At 34.7% G+C, this 9,778-nt stretch overlaps 1 protein-coding gene across 3 annotated transcripts; it reads right to left on the reverse strand.

Annotated features, from left to right (window-relative positions):
- Positions 1 to 1,119: 1,119 nt before the first annotated feature.
- Positions 1,120 to 6,820, reverse strand: LOC129301196 (cyclase-like protein 2). 3 transcript variants are annotated; one of them, XM_054939773.1, is made up of 7 exons: positions 6,274 to 6,818; positions 4,925 to 4,969; positions 4,384 to 4,456; positions 4,057 to 4,154; positions 2,578 to 2,648; positions 1,498 to 1,656; positions 1,120 to 1,357 (listed from the first exon to the last, which is right to left on the reverse strand). In XM_054939773.1, the coding sequence occupies exons 1-6, from the start codon at positions 6,734 to 6,736 to the stop codon at positions 1,531 to 1,533; spliced, it is 876 nt and encodes a 291-aa protein (XP_054795748.1). In that variant the 5' UTR covers positions 6,737 to 6,818; the 3' UTR covers positions 1,120 to 1,357; positions 1,498 to 1,530. The 3 variants fall into 3 exon arrangements, with proteins under 3 accessions (XP_054795748.1, XP_054795747.1, XP_054795749.1); XM_054939772.1 differs by having other exon boundaries at positions 1,120 to 1,376; positions 6,274 to 6,816; XM_054939774.1 differs by lacking the exon at positions 1,498 to 1,656 and having other exon boundaries at positions 6,274 to 6,820.
- Positions 6,821 to 9,778: the final 2,958 nt, after the last annotated feature.

Below are 9,778 nucleotides of genomic sequence, written 5' to 3' on the forward strand. Positions count from 1 at the left end.
CTTTAAAGTTAAGTTAATGGCAAGGGACGTGATTCTCCCACCGTCTTGGCATTTGAAGAGACGGCTCCTCGAGGACAGCTTGTTTTCTCTGTATAGGTGTAGGAGCCTTGGTGTTTGTGCCAGTTTTCAAATCCCAAATAGGCTTACCTCCTTATATGGATGTTGCTTGGACTTGGTGTGCTTTGGATTCTTACTGATGCTATTCATTATGGAGAATCTGAAAGGCAGAAGCTAAAAGCACCACAAGCCTTATCTAGAATAGATGCTCAGAGCACTGTTTTTTCTCGGAATTTTATTACCTGTAGCAGGTGACAAGGATTGGAATGGATAGCAACTTATTTGGGGTCCATTTGGTTTTCCTCCATTTCACGTTGAAGAAAGCAAAATTTCACTTTCAGAAAGTTAAAAGTTATTTGGGTAGAATATTTTACAGAAAAACACATCCTGAAAGCACATTCAAACAGTAACTGAAAGTGAATTTTTGAAACGTAACTATTTGAAATTTTTGAAAAGTGAATTTAAAAAGTAACATATTATTTGATCATATTATCCTAAGTTTAATCTCTTATTTTTTTATTTAAAAAATAGTTAATTCATTAAAAATATAATTATTATTTTAATAATAATAATTAGGTATTAATTTTTTTAGTATTATAAATTGAGTAATTAATCATGTTAATTTTTAATATTAATGTATAATAAAAATTACAAATCTTTATTACATCTTTTAAAATTACAAATTAAAAAATAAAAATAATTAAAATTAAATTTTTAACATTATAGATTAAAATTTATGTTATTTATAATCTTTATTATATTTTTTAAATATTTTGAATATATTACATTTGTATAATAAAATTATAAATCATTATAAATAAATGTCTTTTTTGGTAATTGTATATTCAAAAGCACATTTTACTATCACAAATCAAACAACTTTTAATGTATCAAACTGACTTTTAAAAAAATACATTCAAACATAAATTTCGTTACAACAACTGACTTTCATTAAATTAACTTTTACCAAATGAACTTTTGACAAATTAAAAACCAAACGCACACTTAATTTATTCAAACAAAATATGTGAAAAGTTTTTACATCTATGGACGAGAGCCATATTAGTCTCCAAATTCCAATCTGCATATAAAAGAACACAACCTTTTTTTATTTGGCCCACATAATTTGCATATTATAAGTCACCCCATTTATAGGCCAGTGCAGCTCATTCCTAAACTTCGTGCAAGGAAAACATGCTTTTTCCAACAAAAAGATGATAGTTTGGGGAAGTATCAAGCATCATCCCGCTTCATATAAACACTAGTGATCTACATAAGTCAGCCTTCGTCCCATTGTTTCCTGCATCAATTTAATCATTCTGCAGCAGAATTTGACTTCTTAATAAAGGCAATGAATAGAACACTATCCAAAAACAGGTCACATCCAATCAAAAGAGGACAAAAACATGTGGAGAACTAAATGGACAATTATGAACATACCCCAGGTTCAGCCACCTCAAACTCATGGACTAATTATCTGATAAGAATGCATCGTATTGGTGATGCCTCAGAACCAACCAACCTAAGGGGCAAGCAGTTAAGCGTATATATTCCTTCCAGGATATCATCGAGCTTCAAGCCTTCCACAAGAATGGTTTCCTGAGAAGTATTTGGCTTTATTAGCACATTGTTTTTTGTTTGTTTGCCTTTTTTTTTTTTTGAAAAAAAAAACATCATTCAGCACATTGCTTATCGATACTAGGTCCTGTCTAAGCAAGAAATGAGCTCTTTTTTCTCTTTTCTTTTTGTCTATACAAGGATATTTGAGAAATCATACTAGCCACTATCAAGTCTTCTCAAGCCCTATCTATTATTAACCTAAAGTTATATTTCAAGATTAAAAAAATATATATATTTGTCCAGAGACAACAACTTCCTCAAACAAGCAGAAAAGAAAACTTGATGCAAATTGAGATTAGTTCATCAGCCTGCAGCTGAACCTAAGCAAATGAATAGAGGCCGAGAGATTTGGTGAAGCAATCATTTTGAACTGTTCCTGAGGGTGGATTAACTTGTGTTGACTGTAAGTGTGTTAATCAATAAAACACAAACATCTACTAAAAAAACTGCCAATAATAATTTTTAGGATTTAAAACTTCTACCAATTATCAACAGGTCAGCAACCAGAAGTAAATGGTCCAAAAATTTGTCAAGCAGATGTACAGAAAAAGAAGTGGCCAAAAACATAAGCGTACAGAAAAAAAGAAGAGAATTTGTTGTTATTTCCCAGCTATCTTGGGTACAAACAAAATGTAGTATTCATAAGTGCAAGGATCGCAATGATAACCAAAATTACCAATTAGTACACAACCCATCATTACTGATACTACAAGTCAGGAAATTGTAGGATTTCAAATGCTTAACATAAACCCAAACATAGATGTGACATCTTATGTGCTTTGACTAATGAGATGTGATGTTTTCTTTTCATTAAAAGGTAAATCAAGGGATGGGCAATTAGCTTGTGAATAGAGTGAAGTTACACACGCATTAATTAATATAATAAGACAAATTTCTTACCCTTCCTTCCAGAAATACACGATGTGATTCAACTGATTGATCATAAGCAGCAGCAGATAAGTAATCAACTCCTACAGTGCATCACAGGAATGTGAATAGGCATTATAGTAACTGTTGTTCGAGAAAACAAAAACTTGGCTGCTATCTATTGGATCAGCAGGGGTACAACAACAACATCAACAAGCCTTTATCCCACTAGGTGGGGTCGGCTACATGGATTGCAAGACGCCATTGTGCTCTATCATTTATCAAGCTTTTAGGAATATTATTAATTAAGAGATCGCGTTCAACAACTTCCAAGAGTGTTTTCTTTAGGTCTTCCTCTACCTCTCTTAATCGGACTCAAAGTTATATGTTCCACTCTTCTCACTGGTGCTTCCCTTGGTCTTCTTTGTACATGCCCAAACCATCTCAACCGATTTTCTACCATTTTTTCCTCAATAGGTGCCACTCTTACTTTTTCACGTACGTGCTCATTTCGAATTTTATCTTTACGTGTATGTCCGCACATCCATCGTAACATTCTCATCTCTGCTACTCCAACTTTATACTCTTGCTGTCCCGTTAGAGCCCAGCATTCACTACTATATAACATTGCCGGTCTGATAGCAGTGCGATAAAACTTTCCTTTAAGTTTATTAGGCACCTTACGGTTGCAAATAACTCCTTTAGTTTTTCTCCAATTAAACCACCCAGCTTGAATTCTATGTGAAATATCTCCACTGATTTCGCCATCATTTTGAATAATGGCTCCCAAATATCTAAACTTTTCCACTTGAGTATAATTTGATCTCCCAATTTCACTTCCAAATTATTGTCGAATAGTCCTTTACCAAATTTACAATATAAAATTCCGTCTTACTTCTACTCAGACGAAAACCTTTCGACTCCAATGTCCTCCTCCATAACTCAAGTTTGCAATTAACCTCTTCTCTTGTCTAAATTGGATCAGCAGGGGTAATCTTACTAAATTTTCTCATAGCGCAAGACTTGACTAAATTGGTAGAGAGAGGAAAAATGCCAAAGAGAAGAAATGTCATCTTGCAATAAGGAAATACAATTGATAAGCCCTGCCCATTATTATTTCTTCATTGACTGAATTTCAAAAGACTGAACACACACACACACACACACACAAACAATAACAAACAAACAAAAGAGTTTGGACTTAACCTTTAGTATTTGATTGAAAGACAGAAAAATTAATAGCCACATATCATTGTTTTGCTAAATTTGTTGTAGATGACATATCTTGATTCCATGACGTAGAGATACTAGAGTTAGCCTGGTAACGTGCCATAGAGCTAGGGGCATGACTCAAACTTATATATTGAAAAATGCATACATAAATGGAGTTAGACATGCATTGTGTACAGGTGCCAAAATTAAAGATAACTTCAGTCATTTGACTCGGGAAAAAGGACACAGAATATGCCCTTGAGAAGAAGTAGCCAAAAACTTTTAAGATATATATCTCACCTACAAGTTTAATGTCAGTATTCTGGACCAGCCATTTTGCTCCATCCTCCTTGAACCCTACATAACTTGTGTCGAATTCCTTCTTAAACATAAGCCGCCTAACATTTTAACAAGTTTAAGTTCGCATGTGGCTTCAAATGAGCTTGTAAATATCACTAAGCTAAATGACGGCAACATAAGATTCTATTTTGGATCTTCAAGGTCAAAATTGCCAGAATTGAATAAACATATCAACTAAGAAATAAATTCAGTTAACTTTTTATGCAAGACCAACAACAACAAAAAAATCCCACAGCAGTAACAATACCAGTGATTTATACAAATAACCTGTCAGTATTTAATGTTCTGAAGAGCACACGGCGTACACCTCTAGGAATACTCAGGGACTTCATAACTTCAGCTGTAAAAAAGGAAAGTTGCAATCTAATATACAGTCATTGAGGAAGCTAAAATTCCATGAGAAATTTCACACAAATATGAAACGTTTTAAACTACAGAGAAAATAGCAAATGTGAAGAAATGTGTGTTTATGAGAAAGAAACCTCCTAACAGGCCCGTGCTAGAGAGCACATTTGTCAAAATATGTATGATATTGTACCCTTTAATGTATTTATTAACCACAAAGTTTGATATGTTGGGAAAATTAATATTCACATCTCTAAATAATTGTCAATTTATAGGTTCTTGATTATACATAAATAATCAGAGCAATTAAAAGAATGTTGTTAATAGATAAACAATAATTCTCATTCATCAGAAAAATGTCAAATTTTAGTAAAGTTGGCCACAAATTCTGATCAGCATGTGCAGAATCCAACATAGCAAACAAATAAGAAGTCTTCAAAGAAAACTCATAAATTGTACATACCAGTTATGTTTGTATCCCTTGGAACATCGACCAGTAGAGCATAGCCTACAGATAGAAATAGGTTATATGTTAGCATCTATGCCAATACAATCAAGCAGATTACTCCTGTAATGAATTGGGGAGAGAGAGAGGGGAATAATTTTCATCTTCCAATGCATTTATGCAATTTAAATCCTATCAAATGGATTGGTAAAAGCTCCAGAAGATCCAAAACGTAATTGGATAAAGCATCTAACTACTGACTGAGTTCATGAGGAAGAAGTCACCAGACAGAACATAAATATGCAAGGAATCCATGATCTTTCTAAAGCCTAAGAGCATAAAGCTAAAACAGAAAATAATACACTAAGAAAGGACAATATTAAACGCTGAGAAAGCCAGCAGCATATATAAAAATCACCTGAGCTGGTTAATTGACGAATTATAGATGCCAAAAGAATAGCTCAAATCAATTTTCTTACTCCGGATGCAGGCTCAAAATTCTTGTAGCTTGAGTTTGAACATGTAATAATTAGCAATCTGAGCTAAACTGCACCTATTCTTTCATAAATCATTCAATCAAACAGACAGAATCTAGAAAGAGCTCTGCAAAGACAACCAAAGCTTAGAGGCCAGTAGGATGCCCTAGCAAAATGCTTTTGCCACTATTCACTCTGCAAAGCTTGACACAAATCTAACAAACGAAACGCTGTTTACTCTATAAATGGATGAACAGATAACTGAAACACACCCGCTAAATTACAAATTCTTTGTTCAGCGACGTGAGAGCGAAAAAGGAAGTGAAGGGAGCAGAGTGGCACGAATGATAAGGAGAGTAAGGAAATACATTCGTCTCTGTCGTTTGGATGCCATGTAAACAATGAGAGTGAAAGTAGACAGTGAACTCAATTTATAATGCCGCAAGGCAATTCCTTATGATTTTCCGTTGCTTTCTCTCTGTTCATTGAAAGATAGGATTTAGACTGTCATTACTCAATAGGTTGAAGCCTACATATTTATATTCATCCAATATCCTCCTTGTACTCACCCTCCTATTTCACCTATTCTAAACGAAGAATCAGAAAAAGATCATTAAAGAACGCAATACTACAGTGTGAAGTGGGATGAACCATCCAATACTGCCAGAAGAGAGGAAGCCTAGCACCGTCTTGGGGTTAGTTAATGGTAACGTTATCCTAAAATTTCACAGAAAGATTTCATCACACACATGGGGCTAACATAGTAACTCACTACGCTGAGGGACATCCAAAAAACTGGAACTTTCCCCATACAGGTCGAGTACAAGACATCATCACCCAGAGAAAAATTAAAGTGAAGGATAAGGCTAGATACGATAACCATTATTTTACCATTAAGGACTTCTAAATCGAGCGAGTTAACGTCAAAGCCGGCGTCGAGGTAGTTGTCAAAGAAGTGGCTCGGCGCATCGACATGGGTACCAGTGTGAACCCCCAGCTTCATAGCCGAGCTATTCGCGCGAGAACCATTTTTCATGCTTTTCTCGAGCCAGAGGAAGTGTCGACCAAGGCCATAGCTAGACTCCCAGACTGGCATGTCGGGGACGTACTTGTGAGTGATATCGAATATTCGACCATTATCATAGACTTCTCGGCGAGGAGGAATAAGAACAGAATCGCCGCTGGTGATGGAGCAGTCAACGGAATCGGTGCCGGGGATGGTGGGGTAAGCCGCAGTAGCGGCAGACGCAGCTCGGAAGTGGAGGGAAATCGCCAGGGCCAAGGCACACAGAAACGAAAGTGGGAGTAGAGAATTCATGGCCATGGGAATGATAAGAGAAACTGGCTCACGCATCCCAGGCTCAGAGCTCAATCCCCAGTCAGTCAGCAGCTCTCATCACGGGAAGTGGCTTCACGTTTTCTGCAGATAACTGACCGACTGGTTTTTGCTGCACAAAAATTAATTTGATAAAAATTAATAAAAGTGAATTGTTATAATAAAATTTATATTTAAATAAATTTTTAAAGTTTATTTAGTGAATTAAAAATTATTTAAATTATATATTAAAACGTGTTTTTTAATGTATAATTATAAAAAATATTAATTTATAATAATTTATAATTTTTATTATATAAATGTAATATATTAAAAATGTGTAAAAAATATGATAAAAATTTTAAATAATATAAAATTTGATATGTTAAATAATAGAAATACAAATACAAAGTTTAATTTGTTAAAAATTATATAAAAAATAATTCAATATACATTAATATTGAAAATTAAGATGATTAATGGTCCTATTTATAAATACAATATAATCTTCATTTGAATCTTAAACTCCATTCATCTTTAATCACGCTTAAAATACTAATAATAAAATAAAAAAATTGTAGAAAAATAGTCCCATGAGTAAAAAAAAATAGAAAGAAAGGCTTTTTTTTTTTGTGTGACACAAATATAAAGAAAGAATCATTAAAAATTTTGGAATAGCATGATCATATAAAAAATCAAAAGAATCACATTTTAAAAAAACACTTAAGTTTTTTTCTCATGATTTCACCAAATCTATATTAACAATTTTTAAAAAATTAATTTAAAATAAAATATATTATCCAAATAACATGTTTCTTTTTAAAAGGGAAAAGCACTTTTTTTAAAGTAGACTGCGGATTATCCTCTCCCCATCTTGGGCATATTTTAGCAATTTCCCCATACATCTGTATTTTTTTTTTGGCCAACTCTTGCACATCTTACTACGTATTTCAACAATTTTTTTAACTGCTCACAAGTATAGTTATGTTTGAAGTGTGGTTGCGCTTATTTCATGGGGGATTCAAATTTTAATTCGTTATATAAGGGACTAGTCACTTATGGTTGAACTAACACTATTGGTATATATTTTAACAATTTAATTGAAAGTAATTTTAGGTGAGTTTTTAGGATTTTCAACTTAATTTCCGAGGATTTTCAATTTGTATATAAATAAAAGCATTTTGATCATTGGAATTTTTCTTACATGACAATAAATGGCTAAGGTTTTTAATCAATGTTTTGAAATTTTGAGTCTTAAAATGTTTCTTACATAGCCTGAAAACACGATTTTCTCTTCGATATAATCCACCTCTATGATTAAGCCCACATCATGATAAGATGAGCTTAACTCAAGAGCCTTCTTAGCAGCCTTTAATTCGGCAAAAACCCAGAATCTGCAATAATACTTCGACACCATCCTCCATCCAGATAGAAACATGCCATGGCAATCATGTACAACAATGCAAATACCAGCTTTCTTACTATGACCCTCATATGCCCCATCACAACTGATTTTTATGTAACCCACAGGAGGCGCAGAGCAGTGACAATCATCATTCCTCAACCCAGACTCAGGAATTTGAATAATCAGCCCTCTAGCCTTCTAAAACTCATGAAGGCCTGCATCCGTTTGCTTAATCAATCTTCCAGGATCAGGTGGATCATCCGACAGCGAAATTTCCAGATGTTCCAGCAGAACAAAGCCACATAAGCTTTCCCATAATCACTCAAAGGAGATGATGAGCAGATAAAATTGTAGAGCCAATCCCTTATGTTACAAATAAGCATTGGGTTAATTCTAATATTCAAATAACACCCTGACCACCCAGGTTTCTGTCACAGACTCATTAATATATTCTATGTAATACGAAATCACAATAGCAAAGAAGGTTTGATTCAGCAAATAGCAACTGTCAATAGCGGTATTCTCACTACAAAATAAGAACAATAACGTAACGCAGAAAGAAATGAAATCAGAATAACAGCATGCAGAGGGAAAAGATGTCAGAGAGGATACGAGCGTAATCAACAACCGCCCATTTTTCTCACGATGATTGTTTTATGCCTCCTTATCCTGGTTGTCTTACGCAGCTTCCAGGTAGGCCTCCGAATTCGTTTGCTTCCTGTGCAGCCTATTGTATCGCGGCCCATTAGTGTTGTTCTCTCACCTTTAGGTCCAGACCCACCATTAAAAGATGAATTCTTGTGGGCCATAACAATTTCACCCACTCACATGACAGGAATGAATGCTCCAAAGATTCATCATGCAAGCCACAAATGTTACACTTTGGATCAGTTCTACGTCTCCTCTTACAAGGAGCTTCTTTAGTGGCGAGGGAAGAATTAGCTAGTCTCCAAATAAAGTGTGTGACCTTAGGAAGAACATGAAGATGCTAGATGATTTGCCATACCTTTTAAACTTTGCACCAGCAGGAATTTATACTTATGTGATTGGAGATACCAGCCCTTTACTTAGAGATTTCTGGGATATTTTTGGAGTCTTTGAGCACTGTTACTTTCTCTCACACTCGCCCTGTGGAAATCTGGCTGCTGATTGTCTGGCATGTTTAGCTCCAAGGGAGTTGGAACCAGTTGGTTGGGTTTTCACAACACCACCTCCTCTAGCACGTGTGTTTGCTCCAGGACTCTAGAAATGTTCCAGTGTTTTCTTATGGCCAGCATACATTAGCTGCAGATCGCGAGGGCGTTGGCTGAGCGTTGGTATCTTCCACGATCTCTTTTCGTTTGCTTTTGTGTTAGTTTCCTTGTGTTTTTTGCTTAACTGCTTCTGCTTTTGGCAATTTGGGGAATATCTTATGGTTTACTTTATTTTTTGATCAATGAATGCATACCTTTGCAGGCAAAACAAAACCCGATTTTTCTCTAAAAATTTAAAAAATATATGTCCGGTTCATCATTATCTTTGCCCTCGAATAATTGTTTTTCTTTTGACAGGAACGAATACTCCTTCCCATAAGCTTTTGTTGATATTGATATGTTGATTATGTTATAAGTACGACTGAGCCTAAAGTTGCACACTAACATGGCATTCCAAGGTCAATGGTCAATGAAAATATTAAA

Source organism: Prosopis cineraria, unplaced genomic scaffold (genome assembly GCF_029017545.1).
Source record: "Prosopis cineraria cultivar Desert tree isolate PC_DT_omini unplaced genomic scaffold, ASM2901754v1 PC1952, whole genome shotgun sequence".
In the NCBI taxonomy this organism is placed as follows: Eukaryota; Viridiplantae; Streptophyta; class Magnoliopsida; order Fabales; family Fabaceae; genus Prosopis; species Prosopis cineraria.

What these genes read in the sequence shown, in the direction of transcription:
- LOC129301196 (XM_054939773.1), bottom strand. Translation starts at nt 6,736, where the DNA reads ATGCGTGAGCCAGTTTCTCTTATCATTCCCATGGCCATGAATTCTCTA. An exon ending in CGATTTAGAAGTCCTTAATG is followed by an intron (nt 4,970 to 6,273) that starts GTAAAATAATGG and finishes TTCTATCTGTAG; the next exon opens with GCTATGCTCTACTGGTCGAT. An exon ending in AGAACATTAAATACTGACAG is followed by an intron (nt 4,155 to 4,383) that starts GTTATTTGTATA and finishes TTAAAATGTTAG; the next exon opens with GCGGCTTATGTTTAAGAAGG.